The sequence below is a fragment of the Scyliorhinus canicula genome, chromosome 3 (assembly GCF_902713615.1).
Source record: "Scyliorhinus canicula chromosome 3, sScyCan1.1, whole genome shotgun sequence".
Classification (NCBI taxonomy): Eukaryota; Metazoa; Chordata; class Chondrichthyes; order Carcharhiniformes; family Scyliorhinidae; genus Scyliorhinus; species Scyliorhinus canicula.
Window position 1 is genome coordinate 55,781,597 of NC_052148.1, and position 17,206 is coordinate 55,798,802.

The 17,206-nt window shown below is 47.7% G+C and overlaps 1 protein-coding gene across 6 annotated transcripts in view; it reads left to right on the forward strand.

The window, feature by feature from the left end:
- The window catches only part of LOC119962662 (WD repeat-containing protein 7), an 869,538-nt gene that overhangs the window by 835,100 nt on the left and 17,232 nt on the right, over positions 1-17,206 (forward strand). For all 6 annotated transcript variants that reach the window (XM_038790561.1, XM_038790562.1, XM_038790559.1 and 3 more), the window contains one exon: positions 6,988-7,092. In XM_038790561.1, coding sequence (XP_038646489.1) covers positions 6,988-7,092 — 105 coding nt within the window. The remainder of the gene's footprint in view (positions 1-6,987; positions 7,093-17,206) is intronic.

Here is a 17,206-nt window from a genome sequence, read left to right on the forward strand (position 1 = left end):
ATCTTGACTGACTGCACCCTGCCCGCCAGTGACAGCGGCAACATGTCCCATCTTTTAAACTCCTCCTCCATTTGCTCCACCAGCCTAGTGAGGTTAAGTTTGTGTAGGGCCCCCAGCTCCTAGCCACCTCGACTCCCGGGTACCTAAAGCTCCTCCCTGCCCTTTTCAGCGGGAGCCTACCAATCCCCACCTCCTGATCCCCCGGGTGCACGACAAACAACTCACTCTTACCCAAGTTGAGCTTGTACCCTGAAAAGCCCCCAAATTCCCTAAGAATCTTCATCACCTCCGGCATTCCCCCCACTGGGTCCGTCACATATAGCAGCAAGTCATCTGCGTAAAGTGACACTCTGCACCAGACCCCTCCACTTCCTCAACTCACTCAACGCCATGGCCAGGGGCTCAATTGCCAACGCAAAGAGCAAGGGGGACAGGGGACATCCCTGTCTCGTCCCCCGGTACAACCGAAAGTACTCCGATCTCCTCCTATTCATGGCTACGCTCGCCATCGGGGCTTCATATAACAGCCTCACCCAACTGACAAACCCCTCCCGGAACCCAAACCTTTCCAGTACCTCCCACAGGTACCCCCACTCAACCCTATCAAAGGCCTTCTCCGCGTCTAATGCTACCACTATCTCCGCCTCCCCTTCTACCGCTGGCATCATTATAACATTCAGAAGCCTACGTATGTTGGTGTTCAGCTGCCTTCCCTTCGCAAACCCCGTCTGGTCCTCATGAATGACCCCCCGGTACACAGTCCTCTATCTTTGTGGCCAAGATCTTCGCCAACAGCTTGGCATCCACATTTAACAGCGAGATCGGCCTATATGATCCACACTTGCAGGAGGTCCTTGTCCCGTTTAGGGATCAAGGAAATCAGCGCCCGAGACATAGTCGGGGGCAAAGTCCCCCCCTACCTTGCCTCGTTAAAGGTCCTAACCAACAGGGGGCCCAGCAGGTCTGCGTACATTTTATAAAATTCAACCAGGAACCCATCCAGCCCCGGCGCCTTCCCCGACTGCATGCTGCCTATCCCAGTAACCAACTCCTCCAGCTCAATCGGCGCCCCCAGCCCCTCCACCTGCCCCTCCTTCACCTTCGGTAATCTCAGCCTGTCGAAAAAGCCCCCCATTCCCCCCCCCCCCCCCCCCCCCCTCCACCGGGGGTTCGGACCGGTACAATTCCCCATAAAAGTCCCTGAAGACCCCATTAATGTCCACCCCCCTTCGCACCACATTTCCTCCCCTATCCTTCACTCCACCAATCTCCCTGGTCGCATCCCGCTTACGGAGCTGGTGCGCCAACATCCTACTCGCCTTCTCCCAATATTTGTACACCGCTCCCTGTGAATTCCTCCACTGAGTTTCTGCCTTTCTGGTGGTCAGTAAGTCGAACTTGGCCTGAAGATTACGCCGCTCCCTCAGCCATCCCTCCTCCGGAGCCTCCGCATATCTCTTGTCCACCCTCACCATCTCCCCCACCAACCTCTCCCTCTCTCTTTGCTCTCCCCTCTCCCTATGGGCTCGGATGGAAATCAACTCCCCTCTAATCACCGCCTTCAATGCCTCCCAAACCGTCCCCACTCGGACCTCCCCATTATCATTGGCCTCTAAGAACCTCTTGATACACCCCCGAACCCGCCTGCCCACCTCCTCATCCGCCAGCAGCCCCACCTCCAGGCGCCAGAGCGGGCGCTGGTCTCTCTCCTCCCCTAGCTCGAGGTCCACCCAGTGCGAGGCATGATCTGAAATGACTATGGCCGAATACTCGGCATCCTCCACCTTCGAAATCAGCCCCCTGCTCAGAACAAAAAAATCGATCCGGGAATAGGCTTTATGCACGTGGGAGAAAAATTAATACTCCCTGGCCCTCGGCCTCGCGAACCTCCAAGGATCCACCCCTCCCATCTGGTCCATAAACACCTTAGCCGCCGCGGGCCTCCTGCCCGTCCTGGACATGGATCGATCCAATGGGGGATCCAGCACTGTATTAAAGTCCCCCCCCGCAATATCAGGCCCCCCGTCTCCAGATCCGAAATGCGGCCCAACATGCGCCGCAAAAAACCCGCATCGTCCCAATTTGGGGCATAGACATTCACCAGCACCACCCGCTCCCCTTGCAACTTGCCGCTCACCATCAGATACCTCCCGCCACTGTCAGCCACCACCTTCGACGCCTCAAACCGACACCCTTTTTCCCACCAGGATCGCCACCCCCTGATTTTTTGCATCCAGCCCCGAATGAAACACTTGGCCTACCCATCCCTTCCTCAGTCTAACCTGGTCCGCCACCTTCAGGTGCGTCTCCTGGAGCATAGCCACGTCCGCCTTCAGCCCCTTCAGGTGCGTAAATACCCGGGCCCGTTTGACCGGCCCATTCAGCCCCCTCACATTCCAAGTTATCAGCCGAATCAGAGGGCTCCCTGCCCCCCTCCCCTGCCCACCCTAGGCCAGCGCCCCCCACTCGGCCCATCCCCACGGCGGCAAACCCCCACCCCGGACACCCCCTGCATACTCCAGCTCCTTCCTGGCCATTTCAGCAGCAACCCGGTACCCCCCACCCCCACCCAATCCCAGCCACGTTACTCCCTCCATAGCACTCCCGTGAGCCAGCTAACTTCTGCTGACTCCGGCGGATCCCGCCACACCTCCGACCCCTCCCAACATGGGGTTACTTCTCCTCCCCCATACACATCAGCAGACCCTCCTCTTCCCCCTCCCGCTCTTGCGCGGGAAAAAAGCCCGCGCTTCTCAGCTCTGACCCCGCCCCCATCCACCCTCAGCGCGGTAAGCAAAAGAAAAGCCCGCGCTTTCCCCCTGCCAGACCCCGCCTCCTCTAGGGTAGCTCCCCGTGTCGGCCCCCACCACCAGCTCCCCACACTCCAAGTCTACCCCCCAACTCGAGCCCATCCACCAAACACACGCAAAAAGACAGCGCCCCACCCGCCCTAAAAACAACCCACAACCAGCATAAAACAGAGAACCCCCCACCAAAAGTTAACACAGTTATTTACAAACCCCCGACCCTCAGTTAGAGTCCAACTTCTCGGCCTGCACAAAGGCCCACGCCTCCTCCGGGGACTCAAAATAAAAGTGCCGGTCCTTGTAGGTGACCCACAGACGCGCCGGCTGTAACATGCCAAACGTCACACTCTTTCTGTGGAGCACCACCTTCGTCCGGTTGTACCCGGCCCTCCGCTTAGCCACCTCCGCGCTCCAGTCCTGGTAGATCCGCACTACCATGCCCTCCCACTTGCTACTCCGCTCCTTCTTGGCCCACCTCAGCACGCACTCTCGGTCAACGAACCGGTGGAACCGCACCAGCACTGCCCGTGGCGGCTCATTCGGCTTGGGCCTCTGTGGGCCCCTTCCAGCTCCAGGGGCCCCTGGAAGGACCCAGCTCCCATCAGCGAATTCAGCAAGACGACCACATAGGCCCCCAGGTCTGACCCCTCCGTGAGGCCCAGGATCCGCAAATCCTTCCGCTTCGACCGGTTCTCCATCACCTCGAACTGCTCCTGCCACTTCTTATGGAGCGCCTCATGCATCCCCACCTTTACCACGAGGGCCGCGGCCACATCCTCTCTTTCAGAGGCTTGTTGTCGGAGCTCCCGGATCTCCACCCCCTGGGCCGTCTGCGTCGCCAGCAGCTTGTCCGTATTAGTATTCAGCGAGTCTAGCAGCTCCACCTTTAGCTCCAGAAAATAGCGCTGGAGAGTCTCCTGCTGCTCCTGTGTCCACTGCCTCCATTCCTCGAGGCCTCTGCTGGCCGCCATCGTGTTTTTCTTCCCCCGCTTTTTTCTAGGCGCTGCCACCGCTATTTTGCTGGCCCCACTCCTGGTCAAGACCATAGACCACTGGGGATCTGCTGCTGACACCTTCCCACGTCAGGAATCGTCGATCAGGTACCGCTGGGGGCCCTTAAAAGAGCCCAAAAGTCCGTTCCTGGCGGGATCTGCCGAACGTGCGGCTTAGCTCCGCCTAGCCGCAACCGGAAGTGATCCTCCCTATCTTTGTCATACGATGGTGAGGAAGTGGGCTGTGGGCGACAGGTCAGCCTGGGGCGGGTCGAGACGGCGCTGGATAGGGGGACGGATTTCAGGGCATTGTTGTCGGCTTTAAAGGTGTGGGGGCAGGTAAGCAGTATTTTGCGTTGGAAGGTATGTCATCGTGGGCGCCAATCTGTGACAATCTTAGGTTTGTACCAGCGGTGCTGGGCGCGAAGGAGTTGTGATGAAGGAGCTGTGCTCCGAAAGCTAGTGACTCGAAACAAACCTGTTGGACTTTAACCTGGCAGAGGTAGATAGATTCTTCACCAACAAGGGAGTCAAAGGTAATCGGGGGTAGGTGGGAATGTGGTGTTGAGGCCACAATCAGGTCAGCCAGGATTTCTTTGAATGCGGAGCATTTACTCCTGCTGCTAATTGCTTGTAAGATAATTGCGGATTGCAGTAGTCTGAATCTTCTGAGGATGCAGCGGAGCATATGAATATCAGTTAGACTGATAGAGGAATTTGGTTGCTGAGTGGTTGTGATGTGAACTGAGCAGTGCCTGAATATTGTGGTCCAATTAGTAGAATATGGCACTTGAAGATAAATTCACTGACCTTGACTACACATGTGAGGTCATTATAGCCTTGCATCCAGCTCCTTGGGGCACAACTCCTGTCATTGCACTCCAAGGCTATCTGCTCCCACTGCCTTCTGAGCATGTGTTTGGAGACCCTCCTCCCCACCTCTCTGCTAAACAGAACCTCTTTACCACCTCCTCTGCCAAAGCCTTCAAAAGCTTTGGAGCCCATTCTGTCATGTGTGTCAGTTTTAGTATTTCCCAGGTCGGATTCTCTTCCTGCACGAGTGCCACCACCTGCTTCAGCTTCTCCTATATAAGAGATGCAGTCTAGCTTTAACTGGTGCTAGACCATCAAGATATTGGCCCCCTGCTGAAGCATCCAGCCAATCAACAGCACAGTTAGCACTGGCTGAACGTTGAAATCATTTAAAACAGCAGGCAGCACAAAGTTGGCATGCTGCCTGCATTACATTGAACGGGCAAGGGTTGATCCCGATCCTGCGCCCGTTTTTAGGGTCTATCGAATTTAGTCCCCACGGTGTTTCAATCCTGATTTTAAAAAGCACCCCTTATAGTGGAGCCACGGGTGGGAACTGTTGACAGATTTCACTGTATTTGACTGGCTACATCTGTCGACTTAAATTTTTCAGCGGTGAGTCTTGTTCAGAAAAAAGAGAGGTTGCTTTGTCTTCTGACCTGTCATGAATGCAGGAAGCAAAAACAGGCTGCTGTGAGGGAATCTCAGCAGGGGAACTCTTAACAAATGAGAGGCAGATATTGACAGACGGTCTGCAGTTTTGGTGATGAATGTATTTCATACACTGCTGCTCAAGGTCACTTCATGTTCAAAGCATTTACCAATCATCAAAACATCCTAGGTTTTCTGATGCTGTATTACACTGTGAAGCTCAAAAATCAGCTAAGAGACACTCCACCACACTCCAAGTCTCTTCTTTGAAGAAATAAGTTAAAATGACAGCCTCTCTTTCCAGGATGTTTATCTCATCTTCAGCTTTAAAAATGTGTGCAATATTTGCATAATTGCTCTCTATTTTCTTTTTCCTATTCTGAAGGTGCTAACTATTGCTGTGCTGCAAAACTCACGTGTGCTAGCACCCGCCATATCTAAATACCCATTCAAAGTAGACATTAATTGCTTGGGAAGCCTATAGGAATCTCGTAGTCTACGTTAAGACCAATTTTGTTTTCCCCATGTGTACACTTTCCAAACAATCACTAAGTCATGTTGATTACTACGGCTGATTTTATTTTCCTGTCCTGAGATCAGCGAACCCCATCACAGGTAGGACCTACCTGAAATCATCACAGTTCACCAAAGGGAGCCACCTTTTGAATATAAATTTAAATAACATTGCATTAATTGCTGCTCCTGCGTTTACCCCTAAAGCATGGAATAAATTGCCAGGGAAGGCGATTGAAGTGGATTCAAGAGGTAATTTGTTGCATTTCTGGATTGAAAGATTATATGATGAAGGAAAGAGGTGTTCAGAGCTATGAAAAACATAAAGATTTGTTGATCCTAACCTGTTTCTTAAAAATTCCAAAATTAATGTTTAACTAGAACCTTCAGTATATAGAAACAAAAGCAAATGCTGGAAATCCAAGTTCAAAACAAGAGTTTGGAAATTCATCGATCAATTGGCATCTGAAAGTCAAAAGACAGGTTAATACTTCTCAAAGAAGTACAGGCAGTTATTAAAATGAAACGATACATGCTGTTAGTTCTTGTTTTGTACAGATTTTTCAGTTAATCAAAACTAGTTCACTTGCTGGTTGGTATAGACCATTGAATTGATTTTCCTACTTGTGTTCCTGACTCGGGTGTTTGCAATGTGACTGATTTCATCCTTCACTCAGCCATCAGAAGTGCCAAAGCTCACACTCTGAAAGTCTTTTTCAAGATATCACAATCTGATTCATGCCCTATCCAATGACTGTGTGCAGTGTTGTCAACAGTAAGAAAAGTTGCCAAAATATTTTCCCCTCGTAGCTTTGCCAATCATTTACCACAAAACCAGTAATGATTTAAAGCGGTCTAATTTCTGAGAATTAGGATTATTGGGATCTATAAATTGTACTATTCACCTTTTAACCTATGTTGAATCTGTCACCAAACGGGAAATGTCTTGCATCCCACTCAAAGGCTCACATTACAAGAAAGAAAAATTTAGTTGAAACATTTTTCTGTCTCCAGTATGTTTGAATCTCCATGGACTTACTGATGTTGCAGATTTTGATTGTGTAATAATCATATTAAAATGCTTGATCTTTGAAGAGGCTAATTTTTGCACAAATCCATCAACAATTTTCCATGTAACCTCTTGTCTTGCTATACATTAAAGCAACAAAAATGCATGTCTCAGATCTCTTTGTCTATGTTACTTCCTACAGACCATTCCTGGCCACAGTGGACCAATAACTGCAGTGTCCTTTGCTCCTGATGGACGGTATCTAGCCACATATTCCAATGCTGACAGTCACATCTCATTCTGGCAGGTATGCCTCTATTGTTCTTTTTTGTTGGGCATGCTTCACAAGAAGATTTCTTGAATTTTAAAGGAGGCTGCATCATTTTGCACTAGACCCCAGGAAGTTAGGCTTCAGGTGACTATCAAACAGAACTGGAGCTAGAACTGAAGTCAGGCTAGGGGAACTACGTGAAGGACTAGGACCATAGAGATTTACAGGAAATGCTTTCGCTCCTAGGTAAATGGATGAGATCACCTATAAACATCACAAAACAAAGTTAATCAGTAACAGTTAGCATTTTTGAGACAGAGAAAGCTGTTACAAGAGTAAATGGTTGCATTTAAATAAAGTGGATAGTGAGACCTCACGATTAACTTGTATTACCATACTGAACCGAACCCCAAGAGTGGATGGAACACTGGACAAAACCCCAATATTTAATTTTAATTTTATAAGACTGTGAGGAAAGTTACCTCGCTCCAGGAGTGAATTCACACAAAAAAGGGATATGGTATATTAAAACAAACTTTATTACTGACATAATATTAACATATCTTTAATATCGCACAAGAAAATAGCTTACAATTACCCCTTAAACAATACGAATCATTACAGTGACACAATAACCCTTAACTACTAACTTTACTCTCACTAAACAACAGAACATACAGTGCAGAACGAGGCCATACAGCCCATTGAGCCTGCACCTACCCACTTAAGCCCTCACTTCCGCCTTATCCCCGCAACCCAATAACCCCTCCGAACCTTTTTGGTCACTGAGGGCAATTTATCATGGCAAATCCACCTAAGTTGCACGTCTTTGGACTGTGGGAGGAAACCGGAGCACCCAGAGGAAACCCACGCAGACACGGGAAGAACGTGCAGACTTCGCACAGACAGTGACCCAGCGGGGAATCGAACCTGGGACCCTAGTGCTGTGAAATCACAATGCTATTCACTTGTGCTACCATGCTTCGATCTCGGATATCAATCCACTTTTAAATGCAGTTAGCAGACCCAGGTATACTTGCTAAAGAGATTTTCTTTGAGATTGTTTTAAGAGATAGACCTGAAACCTGTCAGAACAATGCAGGATCTTTAGCTGAAGTCTTCAGAAACTCTCTTTACAGGTTGACTTCCAGGAATCAACTGAGCCATCTCTGCTTCTCTGCTAAAATGTCGGGTACTCTAGCTCCTCCCATTAGTTACATCAGCTTACCAAGCTGAAACACATGTTTCCAACTATCTACTCCCCAGGGATCCCTCTTAATCCAAACAAAAATCCATTAGCCCAAGCATTTAAGATGCTTTAATTACACCTCTTGCTCCCAAAATGCCTAGCTGTTTTGCAAACCAGGATCTTTAAAAACACCAGAGCAGCAGTCATACGCACACTAACCCAGGCTTTTAACCCTTACTGCACGAAATACATGTAATAGAATGGCGTGATTCAGCCACCGTATTACGCCCGACACAGATCCGGGTGCGACGGGTGAATCCCGGGAGTGTTACAAATCGGCCTTTGCATCAGGCGTTGGGCCGGGTTCATTACGCCCAGTGCGGTCTGGATCACACCATTAGGCTCATTTAAATATCCCAATGCTGCATTCACCTGGCGGGTGAGAGTTAACGGCTGCGCATGCGGGCTGATTAGTGCTGGTTTCCACAAGCGTGGACATGGCATGGTGGCACATCCTGGGGTCTCCCCCGGGTGGCCGGGGACAGGGCAAGGTAGTACCCTGGTTCTCAACCGGCACCCTGGCAGTCCCAACCTGGCACTGCCATAGTGCCCTGTTTGGCACTGCTATGGTGCCTGGCTCCCAGTGCCCAGGTGCCAGGTCAACACTGCCAAAGGGTCAGGGCCTGAGGGGGGGTCTATGTCCATGAAAGATGGATGAGGGGAGCTTTGAAGGAGCCTCTGAGAAGTTGTGGGGTCCTGAAAGTGGGGGTGTGGAGATTGGGGCAGCCTTTAAAAATGCGCCCCGATCTTTGAGGTGCCATTCCTGCTGGCGAGTTCAGCTCCCCAGTGCCAGAAACATTTCAAAGTATGGCCTTGACCAGGGAGAAACTCCCCAATTCCCCAAAAAATGGATAAGTGCCATTGAATAGCGATCTTCATCTCATCATTGCAGCCACAGCGAAGCATCATACCAAACGGGCCAGAGATTGCACTTTAAAATCAAAAATATATATATTTAATTCAGGCATTTTCATAAAAGCAAACCGAAGCAGAAGAAAAATCGTACACCATTAACAATATAAATAATATACTCGCACTCTGCCCCCCCCCGATCCTCCTTAAAGAAGTGAATGAGCGGCTTCCACCTCCGAGAAAACCCATCAACTGACCCTCTCAGGACAAACTTGACCTTCTCCAGCCTCAGGAATTCTGCCAGAGCACTCACCTACACCCTGGATTTCGGCGGTTCTGAGTTCCTCCATCCAAGGCAAGATCCATTTCCGGTCTATCAGCTCACAAACCCCTGCCCGAACCCAAACCACCCCATATCCCTTTTTGGGCAAGATTCCAGCCCGTGTCACGCAACTCTGCGGGCCCACCCTCGGCTGTCCACCGTCAGGGATCCTCTTCCAACTGCGCCAGACCAACCACACCCTTGTCAGCAACCCTCCCCGCCGTCCACCCCCAAACAAAACCTTAACCCAGCCCCTCCTGGCAACCCCCCACCCCCACCCCACTGCACTCCCATTAACTAGCCTGCCCAGCTAGCATGGTGTGTCCCGCTCAAGGCCTGCAACCACCCTACCCCCCCCAATTTCCTTCCCTCCCTCCCCACTCCTCCAACAAGCAGCAAAAGTTGCACTCACCCTTGATGTTCCCCCATGAAGGGCCTGCCCTCCAAAAACCCCACCATCACAAAAAAAACACTTCAAAGGGAAATGTTTTCAGAGAACAAACAAACACTCGCACAAACTCTCCCAAAGTTCCATGTTCTCACTCTCCTGCCAGTCCATTGTCTCTCATGAACTCCACTCCATTGTCTCTTCTGGCATGCCAAAATAATACTCGCGCTCTGAAGAGTCAGAGGCAGGCAGGCCGGGTACAGCATGCCAAACTTCACCCTCTTCTTAAAGAGGGCAGCCTTTACCCGGTTAAACCCGGCCCTCCTCTTCACCAGTTCTGCACCCAAATCCTGATACACCTGCAACTCATTCCACTACAGGTGCCCTTCCTCGTCTGCTTCACCCACCGTAGGATCTACTCCTTATCCAGAAAGCAGTGCAACCGCACCGCCATCGCCCTTGGTGGCTCGCCCGCTTGTGGCCTCATCAGCGCCCTGTGCGCTCGGTCGACCTCCAGGGGCTGGTCAAAGGCCCCCTCCCCCATAACTGCTCCAACATTTTGGTCACGTACGTGCCAGTGTCCGAACCTTCAATGTCTTCGGGCATCCCAACGATCCTCAGATTTGTCTTCTGGAGCAATTCTCCAGATCCTCCACGTTTTCCTTCAGCCTCTTCTGGGTCTCCCACATCACCCTCACCTTGGCCACCAATGAGGCCAGCTGCTCGTTGTGTTCCCCACCGCCGCCTCTACTCGCTGCTTTATTGACCACAGGGTAGGCAGAAAAACTCCTTGCCTCCGCCATCTTATCCTGTGGCACATCACGAAGACCTCCTGTTCCCGCAGCTCTTTTCCTCTCGCCCACTCCTAGCTCGTGGATCCATCCACCAGACACAACAGAGGAGTAACACCTTCCATAACTACTCCTGCACCTCATGCCATTAAAATCGTCGCCCTTCGGGTTGAGAAAAGACCAGAAAATACCGCCTTAAGCAGGGGCCACGAAATGTTCGACTGCTCACTCTATGGCTGCCACCGGGAATCTCCGCACTTTAACATTTTTCCATTGAATCACGCTCACAATCTCTGTAATTTCTACATTCACCACACCTGAAGAACATCTGTTGAAACTATTTAAACAGGATGATGGGGAAAGTTAGAGTAGGGAATAAGGCTGTGTATAAGAAGAGAGAGGATAATGCGAGTAATCAGGAGAAGACTAAGATTGCAGTCTTACGCAAAGTGTTGCTTGGTCCACAAAGGAAGATCGGGCTATCAGATAGAAAAGTTGAGAGAACAAAGACCAAAGTGGATGGGTGTCATAAAATGATGCTACTTTATATTAAATTTGACTTTTTCCTGAAGATTATGTACCTGCACCACTACAGACATCTATGCCTACAGCACAACCCCTTGGCACATTGGAGATTTGGATTTTTATATTAATAATAAAATCCTTTGAAACTCAGCGTTACTTTTGCAAAATCATTTGGCAAGGCAGATACTCAAAGCATGTACAGCAGACTTCAGAAGCTGCATACAAAAACTTGCAGTGGCTACCTGTGGAGTATGAGGAACATAATCTGGGTTGGTACTATCTTTATTATGTTATTTGGTTGATTACCAGCATGTTCATGGTTTCTAGCATTGGGTATTTTTATTGGTATTTGCCAAGATTCTCTGTTCGTGGGCATTAACTTGTCTGGCTTTTTTATAATTAATCTCATGCAGGGTGAAAAAAACAGAAACATTTTTTAAAATTCATTCTTGGGATCTGGGCATTGCCGGCTAGGCTAGCATTTGTTGCCCATCCCTAATTACCCTTGAGACAGTGCTGATGAGCTGCTTTCTTGAACTGCTGCAGTCCATGTAGTGTAGATACACCCACAGTGCTGTTAGAGGAGGAGTGAAGGAACGGCAATATATTTCTAAGTCAGGATGGTGATAGGCTTTGAGTAGAACTTCCAGGGGACGATGTTCCTATGTGTCTGCTGCTATTTTGAAGATTGTGTCTCAAACAATACGCCATTTTTATCACAATATCTCATGGAGGTTTTGCTAGGACATTCAACTTGGCTGATTTATGAAAATTGAGTTGAGTACAGACAAATACAAGTGCTCCATTTTCGAACTAAAATTTAAAGCCATATCTCCTCCCTGGATTGAATAGGATATGCTAAAGAAGAAGTTGAATGAAACTGATGGCTCACCGCTCACCATGTACATTCCCCACATTCTCAGGCACTGACGTGTAGATCCTAACCACATGCTCCATAAAAGATGAGTGTCCTTTCTACTGATGTTGAAATTGTTGCAGCAGGTTGCCCTCCCAGGATGCTTAGGGATCGAAGCCACCACTGTGTGGTTAGAGATGGCCTTCTGGCAGGAGCATTCAGCCAGTACGGCCAGACAATAGGTTTTCCTCCGGAGAGGCAGTTTAAGTTTTACTAGCCTGGGCCTTCACTCAAGGGAACAGTCTCAGGCCTGCTCAATTCTTTCTTGTTTCCAACTCCATCAGAATGACCAACCACCTTACTGAGGTAAAAACAGGGTTCCCCACACGAGATTTTAAAAAGGTTTTAATACAACTGACTCTGCCTTTTAGCTGGTGGCTGGACTGGAATTCCTTGCAGTTCAGTCTGGCTGTGAAGAGAGAAGGGTCTTTACTTTGAATCTTCAGAAAGAATCCATGGAATGAGAGAGAGATCAGGGCTGTGACCCTCCAGCTTCTGACCAAAACAAAACTAAAAGAAAAGAAAAAAACACACAGTCACACAGAGGAAGGAACATTCCGGAGAAAACCTCAACCAATCAGCAGGGGCCATTGATAAGGCCTAGCAATCCAAAACAAACCATTGGCTGGCAGCCAAGTCAATCAAGGTGTGTTAGCATTGATCTCCCTTGAATCTGCTGATCTGAAATATAAGCAGCTCTTTGCAACTTGCCTTGCTTGAGGTCATAAGTCAATCCTTAGTTTACCAGCCACTTGAATTAAAGGTGAAGTCTACCTTAAAGGTATCGGCACATTAATTGTCAATGTACAAAAATTGAAATAGCAAAACAACAGAAATTCAAAAAGGAAAAAACAAGGGATAAACAGGTATTAACAGGAGGATCCTTACAATGGCATCTAAACAGATTTCAATGGCACTTACCATGGTGATAGATAGGAGAATTGGATCCAAGCTGTGGAGGGGGAGATTAGAAGTGGGGTGGGATTTCTGGGTGGCAGATTAAAAACACCTGAAAGTGCCTGCATATCGGGAAGTTGGCAGGAACCACCAACTTCCATCTCTAATTCTAAGCAGCTCATCAACTCGTGCAAAATACTCATGGTTTAGGTGGGTATTACATTGAACTATGTTAAACACTCATTGGCTGCTATTTTAATACAGGAATTCTGTATTTAACTCTTTGTACACTGGATTCCCGGGCTTCCTGGATCTTGTCAGGTAAAACAAAGCAAGAGGACAGCAGAAAACAATGGGGCTGATCAATTGACAGCCAAAAAAATCTTCAAATACTGAGATCTGAAACCTGCTTCCTTGGCTAAGAAGACTTGTTTGTTGTGAAAGTGTGCTTTTGTCGCTTTGAAGGTGATTTCCAACACCTCGCAGGTTATTTCTGCTGCCTAGGAATTTGCTACAGTTCTCAGCTGTTGCCTTACACAGCAGCAGCACAACTGCTTCTGAAACTTTATATTGGACCTGTTATGATGAGCAAAAGGAGCAGCAGCAGCAACCTCCTCAACCACCTTCCATTCCACAGGACAGAGGTGATGTCTACAGAGCTCCAACTCACAGGAAGTGAAACTTCCAAAACCGGGTACACAGGCAGAGACTGTGGCAGCACTAGTCCCTCATGAGGCTCAGACATTGCTGATGTTAGCAGCTTCCTGAAAGAATGAACCAGGTGGGCATGCCCATAATTGTTTTCCATCCAGGGAGTTTCTGGTGATATTTGTTGGATCTCACAAAGTGCTGCACACATGTGCACTTCACAAAGTGCTGCACACATGATGCCATGTTGATTATGCACCTATTTGCAATTTGGTGAAGCAAGTCAGACAGAGAGGGCTCTCAGATTTTCTAATCGGGCTGGGATTCTCACAGGTCCGGAGAGACCGAGATTGAACACGTGGCAATCAAGACACCCTCAGACCAACGAGTAGCATTGTGTCCATTTCTGGGTGCTACACTAAAGGAAGGATGGTGAATGTTTTGGTGAGAGTGCAGAAGGAGTTTACAAGAATCCCTACAGGCAGAACAAGGCCATTCAGCCCGTCGAGTCTGCACCAATCTCCGAAAGAGCACTCTGCCTCGGGCCACTCCCCCACACTATCGCCGTAACCCGATGGCCAATCCACCTAACTTGATGGTTCTAGGGATGAGAAACTTCAGTTATGAGATTAGAGAGGTTGAGATTGTTCTCCTTAGGGGAGCAGGCCAAGAATATATGTGATAGAAGTGTTCAAAATTATGTGGGATCTGGACAATCTTCTCTTAGATAGAGAGAAACTGTCCCTGCTCGTGAAAGGATCTAGAACAAGAGGGCATAGATTTAAAGTGATCTGCAAAAGAGCAACAATGATGTGAGAAAAAAACATCCACACATTCGCCAATCGAATGGGGTTACACTCTTTTAATGGTCTGCAACTACTGAAAGATTGTCTTGCATGCCTGTGCAGGAAATCGGGAAGTGACCATGATGTATTTGCCCTCTTTCAATCATGTCTCCCAAAGAAATTCACACCTGAAAGCAAATTCTGTGGGATGGTTCCATGGAAACCAGGGTTACCATACAAAAATGTGGCTGGTGACACCAGTGTGGAACCCAAGCACAAGTGCGTGGAAAACGTACAGCAGAAACTATATGGGCACAAGAGTTATGATTGAGAGTACAAATGGGAGTTTGCAGATGCAGTTAAGGTACCTGGACAGACCTGGGGTGTCCTTCAATATTCACCAGCTGAGGTGTCTGGGATGATATTGGTTTGCAGCGCCTTGCACTAAATGGTGCACCAACGACTGGCCATATTAAAGCAGATCAGACAGTATGTCGATTGCTGCTTGCAGTTCAGCGTAAGGAGTCTATCTGTTTGTTGGAGAGAGATGTTAGTGAAAGGGGTATAAACAAAGCTTCATAAATTTGATAAAATAACTTGACAGAGGAGATTTAATATGAATAAGATAAACAAAATAAACCTTAAATAGTTTTACATATTCCAGTACACTTTGACAGAGGGCACAGATGCAGCAAGTGAGGGTCAGTTTTATGCCGGATATGAGGAAATATTTCTTTACAATCAATGGATGGATTAATTTGCTGGAAAATGTTCTTGAGATCACAACATTGGACCCATTGACAGACTACAAAGATCCTGTGACGGATCCCTAGTCTATGCTGAATTAGCAATTTCAATTGACCTCTACATTCCTGGCTGATAAATTGGGCTCAGCTGTGATGCCCCTGCCTCAGGTGAATAGTTATAACCTCTCCGAGATTTAGAAGATCCAGTAAGAGACTTAATTTCTGATTCATTAAAATCTAGACGAGCTTCTTTAATAAATCATTTGCTTAATTAAAAATTGTATTTTTAAATTAAGGTTCATTTCCAAACGTTTCAATTTCCAATGGTAATCATGACTCTGATCTCAACATAGAATTTACACTTTTATCAGCTCCTCCATAATCCATCAGACAATCACTTTCCGTCACTTGTTCTCTGTTCATCAATTAGTTGTCTGCACCAACAAAATTCACCCCTGAGTTTCCATTCATACAGGCAGGAAGTTAAGAAATATTGATGATCTTACAATGCAGATGATTCAAACAAAAAACATAAAAGCATCTTCACTGAATTAAAATTTATGACAAGGAAATAAACGATGAGTATTATTCAAATTGAGAAAAATACTGGTCAGAACCTTTGCTCTTTTAACATGACAATCAGACCCTAATCAGCCTCCTGCCCTTCACAAATTGTTGTCCATATGAATGTTTGGATGTAATTATGAATTGCAGAGTTGTTGTACTGTCAGGTAGAGTATACCACTTGCATTTGAAATGTGACCTAGGGCTAGATTCTCTACAGTTATTAATGTAAAAAAATGAGTGGCATTAGTCATCTTCCAAGAGTGATTACTCAACATGAATTAAAACGATTCTGAAAATGTCACTGACATTTTACCTCTGCTGCTGGAGTGCGACATTTAGATTCAATGCTATGAGTCCAGGGTTACTCGAGATGAAACTTGTTCCTTCACCCATGGAAACCAGTGTTTAAATCCAGTTCGGCAAAATATGATATCACTCTTCTAGCTACTGGTTTCTGAAGGTTGCAAGTGACTTTAATTGCCTTGGCTTCATTTCTGTCTACAGTGGCCAGATGCTGCCTCAGCACTTGACACATTATATATGGCAATAGTCTGGTGAACTAAACCTGAGAGGAGTGAGAACAAAACTCAAACTGGCACAGCCAGGGCAATATCTTAACTTATGAGGTACCAAGATTATTGCTGACCCATATCTCATAGATAGCAGCTGTGGCTTGGTGGTGGCAATCATAAGACCATAAGAGACAGGGGCAGAAGTAGGCCACTTGGCCCATCGAATCTGCTCTGCTATTCAATCATGGCTGATATTTTTCTCATCCCCATTCTCCTGCCTTCTCCCCATAACCCCTGATCCCCTTATTAATCAAGAACCTATCTATCTCTGTCTTAAAGGTATTCAGTGATTTGGCCTTCACAGCCTTCTGCGGCAAAGAGTTCCACAGATTCACCACCCTCTGGCTGAAGAAATTCCTCCTCATCTCTGTTTCAAAGGATCGTCTCTCTAGTCTGAGATTGTGTCCTCTGGTTCTAGTTTTTCCAACCAGGGGAAACATCCTCTCCACGTCCACCCTATCCAGGTTTTGCAGTATCCTGTAAGTTTCAATAAGATCCCCGCTCATCCTTCTAAAATCCAACGAGTACAGACCCAGAGTCCTCAGCCGTTCCTCATACGACAAGCTCTTCATTCTAGGGATCATTCTTATCAACTTCCTCTGGACCCTTTCCATGTCCAGCACATCCTTCCTTAGATACGGGGCCCAAAACTGCTCACATGGGGTCTGACCAGGGCCTTATACAGCCTCAGACGTACATCCCTGGTCTTGTATTCTAGCCCTCTCGACATGCATGCTAACATTGCATTTGCCTTTCTAACTGCCAATTGAGCATGCACGTTAACCTTAAGAGAATCATGAACAAGAACTCCCAAGTCCCTTTGTGCTTCTGATTTCCTAAGCCTTTTCCTATTTAGAAAGAATCTATGCCTCCATCCCTCCTTTTCCACATT